The sequence below is a fragment of the Colletes latitarsis genome, chromosome 10, assembly GCF_051014445.1.
Source record: "Colletes latitarsis isolate SP2378_abdomen chromosome 10, iyColLati1, whole genome shotgun sequence".
In the NCBI taxonomy this organism is placed as follows: Eukaryota; Metazoa; Arthropoda; class Insecta; order Hymenoptera; family Colletidae; genus Colletes; species Colletes latitarsis.
In genome coordinates, this window is record NC_135143.1 from 2,688,912 (window position 1) to 2,714,319 (window position 25,408).

General features: G+C 34.1%; 1 protein-coding gene across 1 annotated transcript in view; it reads left to right on the forward strand.

Moving 5' to 3' along the window:
- LOC143346033 (icarapin-like) overlaps positions 1 to 25,408 on the forward strand; it is an 84,822-nt gene that overhangs the window by 23,633 nt on the left and 35,781 nt on the right. Inside the window, exon 2 of the mRNA XM_076773754.1 lies at positions 23,067 to 23,264. Within this exon, the coding sequence (XP_076629869.1) occupies positions 23,067 to 23,264 (198 nt within the window). The remainder of the gene's footprint in view (positions 1 to 23,066; positions 23,265 to 25,408) is intronic.

Consider the following 25,408-nt stretch of genomic DNA (forward strand, 5'->3'; position numbering starts at 1 on the left):
ACGTTATATTGCTTGGGCGACGCGACGTTTATTTTCGAAGCAAAGTTTATTTATTAAAGGTCGACGATCGTGTGCGAAAAGGTGATTCTTAAACAGAGAATTTTAATTACTCTAAACTGTAATTTTAAACGCTGAAGGGGATACATAAATGTTAACCTTACTTTACTTGGGAGACGCAACGTTTATTTTCGAAGCAAAATTAATTCATTAAAAGTCAACGATCGTGTGCAAAAAGGTGATTCTTAAACAGGAGTTTTAATTACTCGACGCTCCGGCCATTAGTGTTCTTTGGGGATTAAAAACATTTTTTTTTATTCGGGCGAGAGGTGTATTCTATAGGGTTAAAAGCTGAAGATCATGGGGGCGTATCGAATTGTTTGGCGACATTATATAATAATCACTTAGCCTCTTTGCCATGTACTTTGGGTTGTTATCTTGTTGAAAGGTAAACGACCCTTTAAGATTTCATTTTTCTGCAAAACGACTAAATTTTCTTTTAAAATGTTGATATAAACTCGTGTCACGCTACGTGGAAATGTTGGATATCAACTTTGGCGTTTCATTTGTGGTTTTTCGAAATAAATTGAAAACACTGTTCTTATACTTTCGTCACTCTTCTGTACGTTAAATAGCAATATCTTGTTTATAACAGAAATAAAACAGTTATGAAATTATTATTGAAAAAATTTGATTTGACATTTTAGGAGGAATATTTATTTATAAATTAATGTACTTATTTTCTAAATTTAATAAATTTTAATAATTGATTTTCTACTCTCTATTATATCTTAATTATTTCGTAGCATTTCTTTAATAAAATGCAGGCTGTAACATAAAAAACCTCCATGCTATTAAACAAAATTCGAATAAAACACTATATTTAGATATTTTTAAAAATACTTTAAATTAGAGTGCTTCAAAAATGGTCCCAAGCAAAAAGCATACATTGTAAAAAAACTATACAATTTTTTTAATTTTAATCTTGCAGATACGATTTAGAATAAACTTGAGATAGAAATACGAAAACATTACAAATTCTATAAATATGAATTCCATTAAAAAATAATTTGAATCAATGACAAAAGATTAACAGAGTTAATTAAGCAGAAAGACAAATTAAGAACATTTTGTGAGATCAAAGAGACACATGTTATATTATAAATCGTCATTTTAGTTTGTTTGCATTATACATAGTTGTTCTTTTGATAGATAGAAGATTCGAATATTGAAAGTTTAATGCAGGAAAACTTTTTTGACCGACTGTATGCCGGGCGTCTTTATTTTTTTTCTTGTCTATCGATGAACGGAGAGGAAACCAATCTCATTATGCAACCTCAAGACGCAGAAGGCGAGCTAGAAACTAATAAGGGATCGTCTATTACGTCGATGTTTTCTTAATCAGGCGTTTCTTGTCGGTTTCCCGTGCGACGCGGAAAATTACGATAAAACGCGAGCGATCGTTAAGCGATCGCATCGGATTAAATCGATGCATCGGTCGTTTAACAAATTATGTGGATCGCCTCGGTTTACAGCGTAATCGCGTATCGGGTTCTCGGTGAATTTTTAAAATTCAATTCACGTGTTTCAATCGCGATGGAAACACGATGCGCATCTGCTCTATCGCGTAACCATGTGACCGCGTTAAATACCTGTAGAATTGCAGCTATTCGAGCCGAGGTTTGCAAGTGGAATCGCTACAATTCTTTTGATGTACCTTAACTGTTTTTTCACGCATTTGCTGCTGTTTCCTGTTATTAGAATATTGAGAAATATAGCGTAGTTTTAGTCAATTTATTTGTAAAAAAATAGTTTCGTTCAATTCTTGCATGATTTTAAAACTAATTTTTTCAAATTATAAGAACATTGGAAAATATAGCATAGTCTTAGTTTATTTTTAAAAATATAGTTTCATTCAATTCTTGCACGATTATGTATTAAATTGCCATTTTAAAACTAATTTTTTCAAATAATAAATATATTGGAAAATATAGCGTAGTCTTAGTCAGTTTATTTTAAAAATACAGTAACATTCAATTCTAACACGATTATATATTAAATTACAATTTTAGAATTTTTTCAAATTACATTACATCAATATGTTTTATATATTCTCCTGCTTTTTTCTTCGTTAATTTTTATATATACAATTATAACTAAATGACTATTCATCAGAATAAAAATTATTTTCAACAATTGTCGTTTGATCTGAAAAGAGCTATAAAATAATTATCAATTCCACTTTTAATAAAAAAATTTATATGAATAATAGAACGTGCGAATTTTATAATAATTTAGTGTAGAAAAATACTGTCCTTGAATCACGACTTTCACATTCTTCCTTCAAAATTTTTGTGGTCCGTTACGCAACGATTAAAAACCCGTCGACATGTATCCTCAAGACTTGTATATCGTTTTTTCTTTGTCAACCACCTATTTCGTAAACTTCTCTCTTATTATCGTGCAAAGTAACGATCAGAAACATTCTGGTTTGAATACGTACACTGGTTCTGTATCCTTAAATGTCAGTTAAAGGTCGTGTCATTTAACGTAATTAAATTTATTTCAATATCATCTGCACCGCCTGTCGTAAGAAACAAAACAGATTTCCATTCAAACGAAAAATCAATGGTGACGGTCGAAACATCGAAACGACTGCGAACGATCGGAAAATCATATTCCCGTTTGAATCACGTGATATTCGCGCGAATCAACGACGATTAAAATCATTATTTACAGTCAACGAGACGATTCCATTTACATGCTCCACCCAGTAGATTTTCGAACGCTGATTTTTAAATCGAATCGATTCAGCTCTTTCGCCATTTTCCCTTTCCTTTCTCTTCCACTCCATCCCCCCTTCTCTTAATTACGATCCAGCAGTCTTGTAGGTATGGTTTTACAGGGGTCAGCTTTTTTGGCATTCCCCCTCTACTTTTCCCCTAACCCCTCCCCCTTTCCCACTTCTCTTAATCACGATCCGACGAACCTGCAGATAGAGTTTCGTGGGTTTAACATTTTTGGCATTCCTCTTCGCTTTCCGCCCCCTTACTTTTCTTAATCGTCGTGTACTTACACAGCGACTGGATTTAAGTTTTCGACGCCATCTTGATGAACGACCGGTGGCGGTATTTTTAAATATTTTTCAAACGATAAACGCTCACGATAACATTTTTATAAATTTGGATATTTGCGTTACGTTCACGCGTTAAAATGTATTGATCATCGACCGAACCATTTCGAATTTGTCGAATTTCAAATATGGCGCTGATTATCGGAAGAGTCTACATTTGTAAAAACGTTGAAGAAAAATGATGCCACGTTGCAGGCATCCTCCTATCCACCCTTTTAATCCGCGTTGATACCTACGGGTGTATCTATTCAGCCGCGAAGAAGTTCATTGTACCTTCTCCTGGCGCGTGTATTACGCCACACGGTTGTCCGAGGAAAACGTGTCGGTGTAGAGCCGGTCGGTCGCATTCCAAGATGAGAGTTGGCAGAAGCAAAGAACTGGAACGACTTCCAATTATCGACAGCCTCTAGCGGAAGCATGTACGTTGAAGGACTTCGTCGCGGACAGTGGCGGATCATCGTGTGGAGAACTGTCCGCTTCTTCGCGATGCATACACGAGCTGCACTTTCCAACGGATTGCTGGAGGTCGCGTGCACACGTGCACATTCGTTTCCGTATGTGTAGCTTCTTGCATTTCCGCGGCCTGGCAACCGTAACGAGCGTAACGAGGACTAGCGTGTAAGAAAAAGAGAGACAGAGACGTCCTCTCACGGTCAACCGTATATCCTTACAAGCGAGTCAGCATATGCGCTTCCTACTGTACGTATATTACGTACACGTATAACTGAAAATGAATTTCATTATGATAATCCTTCTTTATTACTTGTGCCGCGCTGACAAAATGCAATATGCATGAACCTCGCATGCGCGGTACCCGCGGATGTGTTAATAATAGCCATCGTGTACAATTTTACGGAAGTATAGTTGTCCCGTGAACTTGCCATTATTTAGAGTCGATTTTTTCTCTTCACTTGCCTGAATTCCGGTTAATTTCGCTCATGCATCCCAAATCTTAAAAAGCTGAATCTAATATGAATAGTTTTCTCACTTGTTTTGGGATACTATGTCGTTTAACCTTTGTATCAATTATCAAACTGCTCACGCTTCCTCGATACAGTAATGATTCCTAAAATGAATATGGAGTTGGCATTTTCAACTTTCGTGCAGTGGGAAAGAAATTCGACACCAGCAGATATTTACATACAGCGATACCGTTCAACTTACGAATCACGTCTGGTGTTCATTTTAAGAATCATCACCAAAGTTCGACTGTAAGATATAAAATAATGATTATGCTTTCTTTCTTTAAATTCTTTCTTAGTCTCATACTTTATTAGCAAGAAATTCTTACAATTATAATATAATCCGACAAATAAAAGACGAATTTTAAAAAACTGAATCTAATCGAGATAGTTACTAATATTTTCTTCCCTTGTATGGAATACTATGTCGTGTAACCCTTGTGTCAATTTTTAAAATGCTCACGTTTCCTAGATACAGTAATGATTCTTAAAATGAACATGGAGTTGGCATTTTCAACTTTCGTGCAGTGGGAAAGAAATTCGACACTAGCAAATATTTATATACAGCGATCGTACAGTATCATTTTTTAAATGTCGTCTTATACGCTCAAATGTTCAACTTACGAATCACGAATGGTGTTCATTTTAAGAATTATTACTGTATCGAATTACCCACAGTTCGAATAACTATAAGATATAAAATAATGATTCTGCTTTCTTTCTCTTAATTCTTTCTTAACCTCATGCTTTATTAACAAAGATATTTTACGATTATAATATAATCCGACAAATCCGTGGCAAATCTTAAAAAACTAAAACCAATAGCAATAACTAATATTCTCTTCCCTTTTGTTTTTGTTTAATAGGCTATTTTTGTTTATCTTTAATAACAAGTCTATAATTGATTTCAACGATCTATAGTATGAGAACATTCGACCTAAAATAAATGAAATTAATTTCAATAATTAGAACCAGATACATTAAATTCAGACTTAACGATAATCTCCACCATGACTTAATTATTTTTTTGTATTATTATTGTTATTATTCATTTGTTAACGGGAAACCTCTTTACTAAAAAAAGAAGTAATGCGTAAGGAAAAACAAAATAACAATTATACAATACGCTGCAAGGAGAGTTTCAGACTACTTAATGATTATTCAATTATATTTGTTTGTTCCTTAATAGTCACCTACTTGACCCATTTTCACTTTTATTAACAAAGTGTTTAGTTTCCTTTATTAAAACCACCAACGTCCCTGTATAAATTTCGTTCAGGTGGACGGTTTAAAAATACCAGGAAGCAAAGATACCAGAAAAGCGTAATATTTTTTTTTGCGACACTCTAATATTACATTTTTTGCCCGACTGACAAATCCTCGAACGTAAAGGAACCAACATTCGCGACTACGCGTAAGTGCCCGAAGGTTATGTTACATACGGAGCAGACGCATTTGCGAGAATGAGTTCTTCCAAGTTATTACGTCTTTGACGTCAAGTACGTACTCACGGTACGTGTTCTCGCACGCTATTTCGATTTCAAGTTTCATAATGCTGGAGCGCATTGTCGGCACCGTTTTTACCTCAACCTTTACCTTCTCCCTCTTTCGTTCCTCCCTCTGTTTCGCTTCTCCTTTTCCTCCGAGTATATGTATCTCTCTCTCTCTCTCTCTCTTTCCCCCTCGTCGACTCGCGCGAGAGCATATCTTTCTCCCACTCTGATAGAAAGTAGAACTTCGCAACGGATGCAAACGGTTGAACCACTTACCTCCCTGAGATTTCATATTTTTTTACAGAGCACTCGGTGCACGCTCGCAGCGGGAATATAATTTTTCCCGGTTGCCCGTTTACGCGCTGTCAATTTTCTGTACATTCGACTGTCGCCCGGATCTCGTGACCACTGAAATCCATCTAATTTCCCCGCATTTAACACCCGAACACTTACCAATCGACTGGCTGAATTGCGTAATTATTTAAAAAATTACTGTAAAATGATTTTCTACGTTTAAATATCTCCTTAATTTCCTACAATACTGGTTATGTACATTTTTGCTGTGAAATAAGCGATAAGCGAGATATGGTACGTTATGTACTTACGTCCGGTAAGAATTTTGTGACGTCGTTCAACTTAGGTTTTAAAGTCTTGTAAATACGTTTTGAATTTCGTCGCAATTACTTTGGCCGTTTCCTCTGATTTAGTAACAGGATCAACTGCGTTTTATGTCAGAATGATATACATTTCTGAATTGAATTGAATTTCTGATTTGAAACCGAGGAATACAAGGATGTTAGAAACATGACTACAAGTTAAATGTTAATTTCATAAGACTCGGACGTAAACAGAATTTTAATAATACATACATGCAATGCAAAAGACTTGTAGGAGAGCAAAAACAACTTGATTTGCAATCGTACACGAGCAAAAAGTACTCGATAAACGTTTGAACTCAGAAGTTTAGTCATCTTCGATACTGCATACAAAGCTTGTACATAATTATCAAAGAAACATTAAATATATTTCATTACATGTAAAAAGAACTGAGGAATTGTACCGATGAAAGGTTATCAAAAAGAAATTAGATTGTATTAGATTATTCATTAAGCTGAATTTCATGTATAATTTAAAATAAATTTATTACAGTAAAACTTAAGTTCCATAATATTAACACTGTATGACAGAAATATTTTTATAAAGTAAATTCATAACACATTATATGAACTCAATTCAATAATAAATTTTCTTCTAATAGAAATTTCTATCAAACACGACGTTCCAAAAATTAACGTTCTACATTATACTACATTATACTTTTTCAAAATCAGTTTGACCTACCAACAATAGTTTCAAGTTTACAAGATAGTAAAATTGATACTGAAATGAATTCTTTCATATTTTTATTTTTAATTAAGTCAAAGTTAAAAATACATAATTTATACTATTTTATTTGGCCCAGTAACGAGAAAGGTTGCGCACCACTGCGGCATAGTAAAGTGCATGCGTACTTGAGGAATCTTTATCGATTTTTTCGAAAATGAAATTTCGCACGAACAAGTGTCCGCGTTTTCGACTCATTTTTTTTCGATTTCCTTACTCTCGCGTTGCACGGCCATTTTGGAAATATCTTGTGCTACGTAACGTTTAGCAAACTGCTATGATTCGCGAGGCACGTCGTCTGTTATCAGGAACACGGTAATTCTTACGATTATTTATTATCACGAGGCATGTGAACAAATCGACGACAGTCGCGGTTAGTTTCATAGACAGGTAGTTTCGAAAATTTCAGAGAAACTTGGGGAAAATGTTTGCATTGCGACCAGTACGCATATGGCCAGGAAATCGAGCAACATACATGGTGGTAAATGTCACCGGACGAGATTTACATGCGTAGGTCATGTGTGCTATGAATCACACACGATTACGGAAAACTTGTTTCTTCAAGTATTCCAAGACTACTCTCGTCTCCGATCCGAGATACAGCTCATTAGATATTCATTCATCGTAGAGTTACGTATTTTATAGGTCGTCTCTGCTCTGAGACGAATTGGAATTATTGTGCTTAATACAAAAATGGCCGAAAGAATTCCACGATTTCTATCTTTACTTTAATTCTTCGTCGGAAATGGAACAAATCGGTGTTACTTTATAGATCGTCTTTTCTCTGAGACGAATCCTTTTATTAATTATACGAAACCGGTTTCTCGAAGTCAGATTTTATTTTCCACGAGAGTGCATTTACTTATCACTGATCATTTGTTCGAAGATCTATTACACGTTTCAATTTCTTTTTTTTTTTGAAGAATGTCAGAATTTGCGTCTAGATGAAGTTGGGTCGGAATTAAAACGCTAGAAAAATATTACACTTCATTTCGTCGGTAATAATTAACGATTTATTACATATTCAAAATAAAGGTGAACAATACTTGTAACGTACATGGTCGTGGAACAAAAAGCAACGCTACACGCCATGACGCTAGGCAGCATCGCTATAGGCCACTCACGTTCACGCATGCGCAGTATACGTAAGGCCCGAAAAAGGCCCAGGGGTCTACAATACCGTCGATCGTGTATAGATATCTATTTCTCACAAAGAAAAAGAAAATAAGGAAATATTTTTTTGTTCTTGTTGATCAAAATATAAAAAATGAGAATTACACAATTACGCAATTTCTCAAAATTAATTGTAACTAATTTACGCCTAATTAACTACGTTTTTGTTCTTTCGGGTCTAAACAGAAGTTACAAGTATAGTAAATAATGAATTTGTTTCACTTTATCGTATTTCTCGAGCTGAATAAATTAAATTGCTCTTCGTATCACTAAAACTGTGCGTTCTTTTGAATATTACTTTTAAACTCCAATTAACTTTAATAGATTTTACAAGTTGTAGTACACCATCCAGCCTATCGGCTCGGAAAACGGTTTACTTTACCTTATTTCGAGTAATCAAGGCTCTCCATCAATTTGCCAGAACTTCAATGTTAAATATTGTGGAATATAGAAAATGCAGAACGAAGCAAATGTCGACAAATATATATTTAATAACGAAGTTGAAATAACTAAGTTTACAATCGGTTTACATACTATACATAACTGTTTCCTTTCTAACGCATTTTGATAATTAACTAAAACTGAGTTAATTAGTAGGATTATATACATGGACAGACATTTTTCATTTCTTCAATTTTCATTTTTATCATTTAAGATCATCTGAAGATTAATATGTAAACGACGTATGAATTTGTGTTTTTATCAGTGACGTCATTTGAATACAAAATAATTCTTTGAGTATTTTTACTGTAGATGCAAGCAATATACTCATTTTAAAGATAACTTGAACCACGTATATCGAAATGTTGTAGTAAAAGTAGTTTAAAACTAATAATTAGTTATCGTATGTTTATTCTATCGATAAACACACGTTTCAATATATCTCTGTTATTTTCTATCCAATAAACTTTTCAAAGAGTTGTCCATCATAAAATTTATTCTTTTGAAACACATATTTAAACAGAAATAAAAAAATTGAACTAAAAGCTTTAATAATTAATTTGTAAATAATACAAAATAATTTACTGTACATATAAACAATTATATTCATTTTTAAGATGTTTTGAATTACATATATCAAAATGTAATAAAAATAGTTCGAAACTAATAATTAGTTATGCAATAAATTTCCCTTGAGTTTAAGAAAAATTGACATTAGCCGGGATTCGTAGAGTAACGAATAATTCTGGAGAAAATTGAAATATTTTATCGTTGGTTGTCACGACACGTCGTTTTATTGCTTGAGAAACAATTATACTCGTAGGCTTTTCACAGAATACGAGACGCCTCGAATTCAGCGAACATCGCACAGACTGTGAAACACAAAGTGTCTGAATACTCCTTTTGGGGACACCGCAACAGCACTTTGCACTTTAAATGTTGAGCCTCATTCAAATTAGCTCGCTTCCTCGAGTTAAGTTGCCGTTCTCAAGTACAAAAGTCAATGGAATAATTGAAGTCCCGTGTTTTATAGAAAGTTGTGTCGCGCCCGATATCGAGAGGAAATCGATGGTATTCCCGACGCTTGGAACGAATTATTGACAGAAACGTACCTTGCAATAACACGCGGTGTTGTTAAAACAAACTGTGAAGAAGAGGGAAAAAAATTACAACGAAGCAATTGAAATCTCTGCGATGAATAAAAGAATCGCGTAGCTCTCAACGCTTAGGAAATAATTAAAATTATTCTAAATTCCAATTTCAATTGTAGAAAAATTCATTTTACAACGCGGTAAACTACATTTAAAAAAATGTTTCGATTCGTACCTGAAAATAGCTAACGGGAAACAACGCTCGGCACGATTGTTATTTCCGCCAATAGAATTGTTGCTCGTTGAATAAAAATCGATTTATATGCTTGCTGTAAAACATAGCCCGAAACGCGTATTTTTACCGTCGACCGTTCCCGTCGGAATAAACAAATAAAAAAAGAAAGTAAAACTTGCCGATGACGGACAACAAAGATTTTTATCGACGTATAAAATAAAGTTAAGCAGCTTAGTTCGGGGAAAAATCTTCAAAGCGCCATTGATTATATTTCAGCGAAACTCCTTTGAGCTGTTTTTCACAGGATGGTTCTATATAATTAGAAAAATTCAGGGAACGCATTTAAATGAAGGAACGATTTACCCTGTTATGAAACTAAAACAACAATTTTATATTATCTTCGATAAGTGTTTCTGCGAACGTAATTATTCAGGCCACTGGTAACAATGTTAATAAACCAGGGAAAAATTTTAAAATATATTTTTGCATATTTATACTGGGCCGAGAAAGACTACTTTGATCGTAATTGCATTTCTCGATACGATTGAATAGAAACGTAACTTCCATTCTTTTCAACGGAACGTGTCGTCTGAGAGCATGTAGTTCTATGAAGTAGAATTAATGAAACTGTAGCGACGCTTCCCGCAGTCGCCACCAGAGGGCTATGCTCAACCTTTCTCTTTCTCACAAGTGCTCGATCGACCACCTATTCCTATATATACACTCTTTGACTGACTATTGATTCAACGTTTAATCATAATAAACATAAATAAAAGAGAAAAATATATTTCGACGCTTAAAATGTTATGAATTTCGGAAATTTTAAATTTTCGTTGCCGTAGAATCTCACTTTCGACTAACCACGACGATGTTAATGTTTCGCCAGAAAAAATTGTGACACACCCGCCAGCAGAGGGATATGCTTGCTCAACCTTTACCTATTTCACAAATACTCGACTAACCCATCTATTCCCACATACATATAGGGTGTTCAGCCACGCCTGGGGAAAATTTTAATGGAAGATTCTAGAGGCGAAAATAAGACGGAAATCAAGGATACTAATTTGTTTATTGAAGCTTCCTTAAAAAGTTATAGAAACATTTCCGGCCATACAATATATTTTCAATAAAGAATTTTTTTCTCGAAAGTATATAAGATTTTGGGGGTATGTCTATTGACCAAAAATGATTGGAATTAACAGCACTAGGTAAAAATAATTTTTTTAACGCGATTTAAAATTTTTTTTTCGCCGAAAAATTTCAGTAGCTACCCCCTGTCGATTTTTCTTAAAAAATCGTTTTTCATTTTTAATAAATTTGTTTGACGCGCTACGGAAATTTTGTTTAGTACTTTTTTGTTGGTACCCATGAGCTCTAGTTCAGAAAAAAGTTTCATCGAAATATATTCACTATTGTAGAAGGTCTGGACGTTTGAAGATTGGGTCATTTTTATGAGGTTTTTCTCACTTCACGGTGTAAAGGAACAACTTTTCGAATATTTTTGAAATTTCTACATATTCTTCACTAAAATACGCGTCGTTTACATTTTGAAACATTAATATCCTCTAATCCGTTCAGAAGTTACGATGTTTTAAAGATATGCATGAAATTTCAGGGAACCATTCAGGCATCGGATTATAATTTCGGTAATGAATTTTTTTCTCGAAAGTGGGTAGGATTTCTGGGGTATGTCTATTGACCAAAAATGATTATAATTTACCCCTGCAACAAAAAATAATTTTTTTAGAACGATTTGAAATTTTTTAATTTAATTTTGTAATAATTTTTTAACAAAGCTTCAATCAACAAATTGATGTTCTTCATTTTCGTCTTATTTTGTCCTCTAGAATCTCCCATTAAAATTTTTCCCAGGGGTGGCTGAACACCCTATATACGTACACTCATCGACTGAACATTAAATGGCATCTAAAGCAGGTCCAGAACGAAACTCCTTTCCAATTTCTTTCCTCCTGCAATCTCGCTCACTTGTTCCGCCAAATACAACCGTCACAGAACAAAGCACCGTACTTAGAATAACGCAAGCTCCACTTATAATCATTATATATTCGCATCGATTTCCATAAAGCCTTCTATGCACCGTTCGTTGCACTCTACGATTTTCTGCAGTTAGCAGTTGCAACGGCTTGATATACTGTGGTATAAATTTAATGGGAATATCGGTAGCCTACGTGTGTGTACGTTATAATGCCCGTATCGGATGGTATTTCACGTCTTTACACGCGGATCAATTTTGTCATTTCATCGGAGCGTCTAAAGCAGGCCACGTGACAGAGACCGTAGATGGTTAACGTCGGGGAACAAGAAATCGCGATGGGCGAAAGTAAACGTGGGGATTGTGTTTTTATTGGCGGCCAACAGAATCCGGGTGGACGAGGGAAACGCATTATCATCCGCTTAATTGCCGGGCTATTAAATATTCAAGTGGGTTGTGTCAATGGTTATGGCTCCGAGCACACTAAGAGGTTCATCCTAATATTAGCGTAGGCTACTGTCACCGAGGATCCTGGTATTGCCGTTATGTGCATATATCCCTTGTATACTAGCATCCTCTAGCTACCGTCGATGCTTTACCATAATTACTATAATTACCCAGTGTCCAGAACCAGCCGCTCTGCGTTGGAATGACCGAATTGATAAGCGCTCCAATTAAGCGCCTCGCCACGTTCCGGGATAAAGTTAACGAATCTCGCCAAATCGACGAACGTGTGCTACAACGTTAGATGAAATCATACCAAACCTATTCTTCAGTGCTAAAAATAGAGTGCGTATCTTCGACTGCAGTGAACTGGATATGAGAGTTTATCTCTTCGCAATAGGAAATTTATCATTAGTTTATGCGACCATCGGTGAAACGGTAACTGAATATATTATTATTAATTCTAATCCTTAAATTTGAAATCCATTTAAACGGTGCCGGATTATACATTTAACAATATAATAAAATTATTATTAAATGGTGTTATTCGTAAAATAATTACTAAATGATAGAAAAACTTTATTTTTGATTAAATATTGTGGTTGAAAATATTTAATTTTAAATTAATTTTCTATTCTAAATTAACTTCAAATGAGTTTTTCTGAACACGTAGGATTTAGGTTGGGTCGAATATTCAATATATTATTAAATGGTTTTATGTAGTATTTTAACTACCATTTATTTATCACTCGATGAGCTAGGTCTACGATATAAGAGAAATTCATTGTTTCAACTATTATTTAAAATTTAAATAAATAGAAAACAGAAATTGTCATTTCAATTTTTTATTCGCAAGTAATTATAAAATTATAATCGTCAGATGAATGCATAGGTAATTATTTAGAAGTTTACCCTCCTCACCGATTTTCGTGACCTTGAAATATGTTGTCAAGGTCATCATTCTGAACAACTTTTCCCTATATGTATATGTTACTGCCGCTTGGCCTTAGTTTCCGAAATATATTACATAAAAAATGGGTATCGGTATTAGTTAGTGTAATTGTTAGGGCAACGCCCCCCAGTCAGCAAAATGAATTGGTAATTATGCAGATGATTAACGATCTTGCCGATTTTGATGACCTTGAAATATGTTGTCAAGGTCACTATTCTGAACAACTTTTCCCTATACATGTTACCGCCACTTGACATCCATGACTTGAACAGTAATATATTAAATTCGTTTTGCTAACTGGAGGGCGCTAGCCCTCCAGACCCCCTCTAACAACTACACTAACTAATACCGATACTCATTTTTAATATAATATATCTCGGAAACTAAGGCCGAGCGGCGGTAACATGTATAGGGAATAGTTGTTCAGAATAGTGAACTTGACAACATATTTCAAGGTCATCGAAATCGGTGAGAAGGACAAACTTCTAAATAATTACCAATGCATATCTTCTATTGCAACTATAAAAGTCTGTGAAACCATGATACAAATTTTAAGAAAAAATATTTCTCTCAGATTTTCGAAGAAGTAAACTTTTATTTATCATTTCCATAAATGATTTCTTTTAAAACAACTTTTGCTTCAATGTTACGAAAAATGTAGAGGCGTGACTGTGTTTGTAATTATTCACAGCATTGTACGTAGAGTATTACTTCGCTAACTGACACGAAATCTGCCTCATTAGTAGCGTGTAGCTATCCCCACCGTTCGGCTGTGTTTTATTGGTTCTCATAGTTTCTGATTATTTAGCTGTTTGTCGCTTGTTCTGATTGCACCCCCCCCCCCACACCTCGCTGTCGTATTCGACTTGCGAGACTCAAAAGCGAGCTAGTCGAAGGTAGATAATAACGACTTCCTAGAACGTCTACTTCCCTCGCTAACTATTGCAGACTCGGTCACTGTATTATGTATTTCCTTAACCCATTGAAATCATTCGACGAGCTCGGCACGCGGCCTAGAATTCATATAGCGACCTATATAGATACTTGCAGTACATTTGTTTGATCGTAAGTGTCTCTCGTGTTCATTCAATATTCATCTATTCGTCATTTATTCACGCCAGTCTCGTTGTCGTTTGAACGGTCTCGTATTCAGTTACCATAACAATTAAACCTCTTAGGAACCAACCGGATCGATACCACGGTTTCCAAGTGTCTCAATGTCGGTTACATTTTAAAGAGAATTTTGAAATCGATGAAACAAATTTGTAACATGGATCATTCTTTTAAAAAAATAAAGTTAAAAATTAATAAAGACGATTCGGCAAACCTTTCTCCATAGAAAATACGATAGAATTTATATTAATCTAAATATCGTGGCATAAGTAGAAATAAAGATACTTATACGCGGTTATTATTATTGCATGGTTCATTAAATTATTAGCTTATTAAAGGAATCACTTAATTTAAGTTTTGTCCCCAATTAGATCATTTAAGGGACCATTCTTCTGTGGAAGTTGTGAAATTTAGTAATTTTCATGAATTCTTTTAAAGCAACTGCTACGTCTAAGGTTGTAATTCTTTTCTGTAGTTTAGTCATACTTTTACATTTACTTTAGTCATACATTTACATTTTTTATATAGATTTAAGCAGTTGTTTTTTACTGTTACCTTGCTCGCGATAAACACATATTTAGAAATCACGTTTCGTTGGCGTAGATGATTGAAGCTTTCAGAGTGATCTAAAACCAAATAATTAGGAAGATTCTTAATTAGTATATTTGTCGTTGTCTTCCATGCTGAAATAAATAATTTATATTGAAAAATGACAAAATGGCCAATGCTGAAAATGAAAATTCTAGAATTTCGTATCTTTTTTGGTAATTTTTTAATAAAAATAACTATAATGAACTCAACTTAAAAATATCATTATACCAACGAGAACTAATAATACGTGGAATAACTCGTAGAAATTTCGAAGCAGTTGACCATATAGTTTCTGAGATTTTATTTAAGGTGTAAAAATTACATTTTGAGAAAAATGCATCTAAAGTTTCATACTAAAATTAAGTACTAAATTTTTGAAAACATTACTTGAATATGATTTTTTTTTATATTTTTCTTTTAAAATTTAACAGTGCATTCTTAAATATGCTACTAGTATTTTCGAAAAAAAAAGAAAAATCACTTTTTTGAAGGTGCCACAGAGGAATAACCCTTCAATGTTTTATACTAAAATTAATTGCTAAACTTTTGAAAATATTACTTGAACAATACATGATATTTTTCTTTAAAAATTTAACAGTGCATTCTTGAATAGATATAATCTCAAAAAATAAAATTGATTTTTGAAGCTGTCACGGAGGAATGACCCCTTAAGGACTAATTCAATTAGGAACATAGACCATATTGGAATCTCTCACAAGGTGAATTTGATTTGCAAAAGGGTAAATTTGTAGTACAAGGGTATTAGTTAATAACTAATATTTTATACTCCGGTTTACACATATCGACCCTTACTTTACGTTTCCTCTCATCCCAATCGTAACCACCCCTTTTTAAGTAGTTTATGGCAGCCGTTTATGCACAACAACCCCCTAAATCTCTCTTCGTCCTGGACGCTGCGAACACCTCGCGATGGACGTTCAACGGTTCGACGGTTCCGCGTCGTATCACCTTTTTCTCTCACGCTTTTACCCATCCCTCCCCTGCCCCCTGTTCGTCATGTTCTCGTCGTACACAAACCCACCCACACCCCGTGCAACCTAGTTCCCTTGAGAAATTTGAACCGGATCGATTTATCGGACGTGGGTTCCTTTTTTTTCGCCACCCCCTTCGGCTTCCCCTCTTCCACTCTTTCTCAAGTGGCATTAGAAAGGTTTAATGCGATGCCTGCAAAAAGGGAAACAGGATGTAGAGCTACGACGAGTAGGCACCGAGTGCCATTGACTGCAGAATAAAATAGACGGTGGCGTTTCTACCGCGGCTCCAGGCTTGGCAAAATTCCATTTCTTTTCCATGAGGTCCGTGGCCCTGTGCAAAAACTGATATTTCCCTTTCTTTTTTCTCTCTTTGCCACCCCTCCTCTCTCTCCCTTGTCCCTACGGGACTGCATCGACGAGTTTTGGCATACGTATATCTGCTAGAACGGCGTTTGAATTGCTCCGTATTCGTGCTTTCGCGCGGAGCAGCGAACAAAAAAAAGCGACGATTCGCGGCGTGTTACGCCTAATGTCCGGATTGACGATTTTTGCACACCTTTGCGTTCGGATTCGTGCAAAAGTCTTCGTCCACGGATGTGACTCGAACAAAACGACTCTCTGAAACTTGCACTATCGTTACTTTCCCCTATTTACTTTCCTGCGTAATCATTGCTATTCGTTAGACACTTCTGATAACGACGGCTAAGTTCCTGGGAGTCATTGGAAACAAACTTCCCACGTCTGGTGCCCTTTACTCTGTCCTGATATGGATAATTCCTGATAAGAAATTTCGTATCGGTACACAAAAGTAATGGTCTGATTAATTCCTATAATAATAGATGCTCCAGACATAGCATTTCCACAAATAAATAATATAAGATTTTGATTATTAGCTCCATCTTTAATTATATCCTTATTAAGAAGAATTTTATATTCAGTTTATGTTTTAGAAATTCTTGTATTTTATAAGATACTAATAAAGAAAAGTAGATTTTAATATTAAAAATAAACAAAAAGGTCGTATCTGTCGTCCTTAGGCTAAAATATGTAATTTTCAAGAGAAGTTTGGCAATTGATGCACTCCAAAAAATCTGAAATTTTGAACCCAATCATGATGCTATTTTTCATTTTGGTTCAAAAACGATTCTAGAGATTTTTTCATTCCCTGAAAGAAATTTTGATTTTTCATAGATTTACTAATATCTCTGAAACTAAAAGATATATTTAAAGAAAAGGTAAATATAAAATGTTACGGTCACTTTAGTAATTTTTTTAGAAATATAAAAACAAAATGGATATTTAATCCACATTAAATCCTATGTGTTAAGAAAAACTCATTTTAAATTAATTTACAGTAGAAAACTGATTCGAAGCTAAATATTTTCAATCAAAATATTTAATCAAAAATGCATCCCCTCTATTGTGAAAACGTCCTTAGAACCGTTTCTGAGCCAAAATGAAAAATAGGAATGTGATAAGATTTATATGTACTTAATTTATACAAAATTTCAGATTTTTTAGAGATTTATTTTTAAAATATCAAGAATAACAATTATAGGAATTTGTAGAAAAAATAGAGGTATCGAAGCTAGAAGGTTTTACTCTGGCTTATAGAGTGGAAAATATACTTTTTCCAAAATATTTAATAACTGAAAATTGCTGGACTATTAAATTAGTCTACTCAAAATTATTTCCATTCGAGAAAAAGGTACAATCGCATTTTTTTATGCATATAATTATATCCACATATTGTATCATTTTGCCTTATGATATTTTTATTTATCTTCAATTGTTTCAAAGATACAGTTTTCCCTAATTTCGTGAGACATCATATGTTTACATATTTAAACTTACTTTTGCATGGGACTATGTTATTCCTTGGCTTTGCGTTATACTGTATAATCTATTTGTATTTAATTCTATCTTCAATTTAATGTACCAATAGGAAAAACAATATCCGATCTTCCAATCCATTTTCCGTTCATATTAGTAGTATAATGAATTCTCGTGCTTTAACCGCTTGCTCTTGAGCTATTTTGTATATGCAATTATAAATTAAATCCTCTATTTGACATTAAAGGAAGGTCTCTATTTGCACTGCTATTTGCGCCAAATAGCACACTGCGTTCAATTTCATTACTCAGAGCCACTTATGGAATCACCTAACATCCAATACTGCGCAGGACTTTAATCCTTCGAGATCCAACAACTATGTTATACAGATACGAATGAAATCGTTAAAGATATCGTTAAAATACAACTTCTAAGCCTTCATTTACTGAAATTAGTTTCTTAATAGATTTTTTAATCTACTATTTAAACACTTCCGATGAAAAACCATTAGTTTAAAAAATATTTCTACTATAATATTTCTGTAAATTTTTAATACTGTAAATATTTCTATTACAAAATATTATTATTCTAAAATAATTTTCTTCAGTATCTTGACATTCAGTATTTTTTAACGCATTAATCGATTCAATTTCTCATTCCCAACAAAAAAGTACTGCATTATTTATAACAAAATTTTAGTTCAAAAAATTAATAATTTAAAAGCTTCAATATTTACGTTCTATTTTTTTAAGACCCAAAATTAGATTTTTATGTTGAGTATATCATAGTTTTTTTAATAAAAAAATTGCTGAAAAGGATCCAAAATTCTAGACTTTTCACTTTCAGCATTCACCACTTTGCAATAATGATAAATATACTAATTAAGAATCTTTTCAATTGATTAGCTTTAGACCACCCTGAGAGCTCCAATTATCTACGCCAGCGAGATATGATTTTTAAATACGTGTGTATTGCGATCGACATAACAGTAAAAAGCAATTATATAAAGCAGTATAAAAAATGTAAATATATGACTAAAATGTAGTTACATAAATTAGAAAAAAGAATCACAACAATTGGACATGACATTCGCTCTAAAAAAATTCGCGAATATTGCCAAATTTCGCAACTTCCCTTAAATGTCAATACTATGTAGGACCATAAATGTTTCTTTTTCTGTCGTATATTACAATTGAAAATAATCTGGAGAGACAAAAGTAATTGGAGCTTAAGAAACTCGTAAAAGTTTTTCGAATATAATGTTCAACACCCAGATAATTAAATGCAATAGTAAATGTCGAGTAAAATCGGATAATTAAATGGAAGAGTACCCCCAGGAAATAAATCAATTAAAAGGTGACGGTAAAAGGAACACGGGCATTATTAGCGACGAGGAAAGGAATTGCCTTTCACTATGACAACACCAGAAACCGTACACGAACCTTACGTGGCGAGGTTTCCATTCATTTCGAGTTTCATAAAATTCCCCTTAATGGGAAAGTAGTTCAAGAACACGAACGATGTCAGGAACCATCTGTCTGTGGTTTTCAACGGGAAAAATGAAATTTGTTACGCCAATGAAATGTACAAATAGACCGAAAGATGGCGAGAAACTGTAAAGGGGAAAAATACATATACTCCGACGACCGGAGGTTGTACAAACGTAATACGGATTCAGAGTCTGCTTGGAAAATCCGGATGAAATTCTTACCTAGACTTTAAGAATTATAATACGCGATGATAACTGGGAAGTTTTAAAAGCGCTTCGTTCATTAGGGGAATTTTTCTCAAGATTCGTCTACGAGAATTTCTATTCGATTAAATTTCTAAACGAGAGAGCGCCTCCGGGAACACTGCCCAGAATTAATTCCTTCGCGGTTTAATGGCACCGGCGGAGGCCCCCAGTTTCAATTAAAAAAGTAAATCCACACGATTCGACTAAATTCGCCCGACAACGGACCCCTCCGAGCGGAATTCAATAAGACGATAGTATTTTATCGTCGTCTGTCAAAACATTTCATTTCTGTGGCAGCAATCTCGACCGATTTTTCATCATTGAACGCCGTGCCTGCGGATTTCCTTGTGCTGGATCCGCGTCTTCTACGCGCGGAAGGGTTCCGAAGCAGGAATTTGATTGACTCAAATTGACTTCTACGTTCCTCGTGCGTCAATATGAATTGATGTCGAGCAGATTGGATAATCGCCAGAAGCGTTCGAGAAAAACACCCCGCCGAGCCCTGAACAGTATTCCACGCGATATTATTCTTCCGTGCGTCGCTATTGTCCTCTTTTCCCGCCAAATTTTAGTCCAACTTCGACAAGAAAAAATACGCTTGCACCAAATGTATTTTTCAGTACGTTAAAAAGTATTAATTATTCGACGACAGTAATTGTTCTGATGAACAAAATACAGTGATCCCTTGTTAACGTTTGCTTGGGAGGTGTACTATTCTGAGAATTGTTAAGTGTGATCTGTGTTAGGCTTGATAGTTTTCTATACAAAAGTGAGAAATATTGAAAATGAGCGAAATAGAAACGTTCAACGTTTGTTTATTCTACAAATTCTAAAATGATTCAGAAATCAAAGTACATATGTAGCCTTTTTACAAACTGAGTGATTTTCGTACAATACAAAAATAACAAAATTTAAATGAAATTGAAGTTTAACGAGGCTATAAAAATAAGTTCAATTACAAATTGTGGGTGTGCTAGTTTCCAATTGTCTGGAGACATGGTTTCGTTTTCGTGGACAATTTGAGAGGTTTGGTCTGGCAGTCAACGCGCTAATAAATGAATTTTAATTATTTACACAAACTATAGGTCTTTTTTCTTTTCATAAGGTAGTTGTCCATGTAGACACCTAACATAAGTTTCTTATTATAAACAAAGTTGTGTTTGACGATATCTGTGTGTTTTATAGAATAATGAAATGTTATTAATTCTTCCTGATTTTTAATTCCAAGCATTTGTAACATCTGTGACAGAAATTTGTTTACTTATTACGAAAATATACGAATGTTATAAGATTGTATAACTTCTAATCTTGTTTGCTCTTTAATTTGACTTATTTTCTAAGCTAAAAGTTAAATAGTAGCAAAAATATCTGATAACTAAATTCCATCTACTGGCAAACCTACGTTAACTTCCAAAAGTTCTGTGAAAACAGTGTTTCCTCGAATTCTTTGACACCTTCAACAGATCACACTGTATATTATAGCAATGACAAAACCTTTAGCAGGGTATTAGATCTGCATTAAGGCATAGGCTTTAAGTGTTACAAGCTAGTGGCCTCAGCCAGCTGGAGGACATCCAGGCATTAAGTGAATAGTTATTTCATTCTTGAGCACCGAATCAAAGTATAAATGGTGGAAATTATTTCTTTTTCTTTTCTCGATTAATATACCGTATAGAAGGGTTGAAAACAGTTCTATGTGCTTTGTCTTTGGGTGTTTACGGTGTCTATTTTCACTTGGAGAGCTTTACGGACCCCATGGACTTGGAATCAAGATACACCTAATCAGCGCATCCGCACAGAATAGCACAAACTACCACTACGGTACTGAACTCCAAAGAATCCCAAGACAATACCTAAAAGCGAACAATTAACAAGTTTCCTTTTCCTTGGAAATACACAATCTCTCTACGAGACACACCTGCCACTATCTGAAAATAGCGAATCGAAAGAAATTAACGTTAATGTCAAGATTACGTTTGAACTTTAGAATTCACAAAACATTTAACCATGGATGTTGATATATTTATTTATTTGACAAGAAAATGCGAGATTTACAATAAAGTATCGACAATATACTCGTCAAATATTACAAAAAAAAATGTCGTATTTAAACTTTCGTCCTACGAATACAATTAACAATGACGTCGAAACGTTGATGTATTTAATATACAGAAAATTTCACGACGTTTCGAACGTTTAACTCACTTATATTAAATACGTCACTTTTGCAAAGTAATTATATTTCGGGATCCCTATTGGTCCGAATAATCAAAGTTCTGCGATGCATCGCAACGATTTGAAAATGTCTGTTGTTCCTTGGACGAAAGTAAACAACGTCGAGGATCGATCGAACGTACAACCGTGAATCTTTTTATAAAAGAAGGCTCGATCATTCAATAACGATGATCGTGTATCGTGACTTTGGATACACACGGTTCTTTGACAGTTGCAAATGAGATCTCGCGTGGTCACTATCTTTTTTTTTACGAAATGGTTATTGTCCATGCTCTCTCTCTCTCTCTCTCTCTCTCTCTCTCTCTCTCTCTGTGTGTGTGTGTGGGGGGGGGGGGGGGGTACACAGAAATAGAAAATCCTGCTTTTCTTGTTTGACAGTGGGGTTGGTAGCCGGATTCAGTGGCGAAGCACTAAAAGGGCCCAACGATAAATCACTTCAGCAAATTCCTTGTAAAGCACTAAGTGCTGTGTGGCATTTGAAAGGATCTCGAGCACGGCACAACGTCTAACAAGAATAATTATAAGATTCCATTCGGTACTTTTGGCTTTTTAAGGATCTTCGAACCGGTGTATTCGATATTTAACCGTTTCATGCTCGATACAGTTTTACAACTTTCTATACACTTTTAGACAATTTATACCTTAACAATATTATCTATTTTTCTAAATAATTGACAATGTATAAAAGATGTATAGGTTTTTAACGAAACCTTTCTCAGGAATTTTATCTTTCTTGTATTAAAAACATCTTTATATAATATTAAAATGCAGTAGAACGATACAGTCGATTTTATGGATAATCAAACTTGCAATTATACAAATAAAATAAATAGAATAATTTTGTTGAAATACATGTTTACTAAATAAAATACCACTGAAAGTAATATAAAAGGTTTCCGACAATTTATATTGTTATCACGATATTATCTATTTTTCTAAATAATTGTCAAATAGTAAATAAAAATTGCACAGATTTTTAAGGTCGGTAACGTAACCTTCCCCAGGAATTTTATCTTCCTCGTATCAAAAATATCTTTATATTAAAATACGGTAGAACGAAGTTGCAACTATGCAAATAAAATAAACAAAATAATTTTATTGAGATGCATGTTTACTAAATGAAAGTCCAATGAAAATAATATAAAAGGTAAATTGATAACTCTTGAAAGTTACGATTCGTATTACATGCGAAATGTATGTTTGAAATATATTTCTTTTTAAATGTGAGTCATGTGGTTTTAAAAAACAAATTTCTCTGTTTTTGCAGGAACGCGCGAACCGGACAGCGAGGAACAGACGAATTTTGAAGTCGCCCAACCGTCAGACACGAGAAATCGCTTTATCAGACCGATGACTTTTGATTTCCCCGATATGAGCTTCGACGACAGCGATGAGATACCAGTAAAGACCTGGCCAAGCATTTTCAGATTGAATCCCTTTGATGGATGGTACGAGCGCACGCAAGGTACGTAAAACAAGAACTATCGCAAAAAATCAGGGATCCTAATTATTGTAATCAAATCCATTCGTTCAAAATTATTGGCGTACAAAGTGTTACTCTAAAAGTCTTTTTTAACACTATAAGCAATTACAATTTATTTGCAAAAATTGTTTTGTATCTGGACATTCAAGGAATGACGTTACACCAATATTATTTGTCAAATAATATTGAAAAAGGTTACCAAATAAAGTGCAAAATTATAGGATAATTATTTTCTCGACTAAAATGTTTTCAGTTACAAATAACATTTTTAATCTACCAAAATTGTTTTTCATTGCCAATTACTACCATCGACGAGGGAAATCTACTTCTGTTGCTCATAATAGTTGTACTAATGTTATTAACTTTACTCTATTTTTTCCTTGTTGTGATTCGTTTTACATTATCGATATTGATTATCATAAATTTAAATCAAAAGTTGTATCATTGGCAATAATAAATCATGAACCATAATACAAAATCTAATTGGTAAAAAAATAATAATTGATTATTTTTAAATTTATTTTAGACTCGACCCATGTAATGAACAACTTTTCGTTGATGATGTTAATAAATTTAGAGTATTCATAGATTCTGAAACACTAGTAACATTTATAATTTTGCATCTCCCGGTTGCTTTAGTTCGTATTTTTAATCCAGAAAGGAGTTATTGGCCGAATAGCGTCGAACCGAATCAGCGGAATTCGATAACGACACACAAGTAACACTCGTATTATTTTATATTTCGTAATACAGTATATTATATTTAATTAAAGTTCGAAATGTATGGTTCAATTACGCAAATGAAATTTCACTTTGTTGAATTTGTTAACAATAATTTAATTTTAGTAATGAAGTTTCGTGAAATTCACTCATACATGTAAATAGAAAGAAAAGAGAAAAGAAAACGACATCGCCTCGCAAACAACTCCATTCAAAGAAGTAAAGCTCCTTTGCTTGAGATTCTGGCAAAATTACTAGGGAGCTTCAAGGGCAATGCAAACGAAAAAAGAAAACCGTGCACGTTGAAAGATTTATTATGCTATGGTTATGAAGGAAATAGCTTGTAGATTCTTATTCCTATTTTAAAAGGTGGTAAATGTCTCTAGATTTTCAGACCTTCAATTAGAGAACCTCTTTGTGCGTAATTCCACTCATTTAATCTTCACTTCGTTAGTCTATTCTCGGAAATAGCTACCGCCTACGTTCAATCCTCATTCGTTCTTAAGATGATCGAATACCAAGAAATCTGAATTTCCAGCCTTAAAACGAAACATTATTAGTTTTTTGTAATGATATTAATGGTAATAAAAAAATGGTAATAAAATTGATAAAATTGGACTAGAGGGATCTCGTAAAATAAAAGTGTAGACGTTGTATCTGTGAAATCTAATTACTTTTTAAACCATTTTGGGCAAGAAAGATCACTTTTCTGTCATTCTGTAAAAGTACATTAAAATCGAAGTCGGACAGTTCGTGTCCTTCCCTTGTTAGCATCCGTAGAACGTTGATTTGATAAAGTTTGATGAAGTTTGAAACAAGAAATCCGCCGACACTAATCTAATAAAACAACTGTCCATTATGAAATATAACCTTCAAGGAAAACGTATTTTAGAGAATATGAAGGTTTTGTAACTGTCTCATACATCGAAAAATCAATCGAAAGTACGTCCAATTATAAATCTGTGTAACGTTGAAGCTAGAATCCACAGTTAAGCCTACTTTCTATATAAAACTACTTAAAAAACAATTAGATTTTACACAGATACGACGTCGACGTTTTTATTTTACTAATTGTATTTTGCTTTGAAACGATCGACCACCACCAACATTGCCCTTCCCTTCTCTCGGATTGTACGTCTGTCTCAGTCGCAACGTTTCGATTGCTTGATGTTCGTAAACATATTCGACGCTAATTACGACCAACGCCATTGGCGTACGCAGCGTATTAACGAAATGAAACGCGACTCTCCGTTCTGCCCCGCATTACCATTATGCCTCGATATTTGTCAGCATCTCCGACTTAAATCGTGTCCCATTCGATAAGCACTCGAATCGTAGACGCCCTACGCCCCCGCTGTTGGTAGATTTAGAAGAATACGAACTGTCCGACATAATGTGCTTTTGCA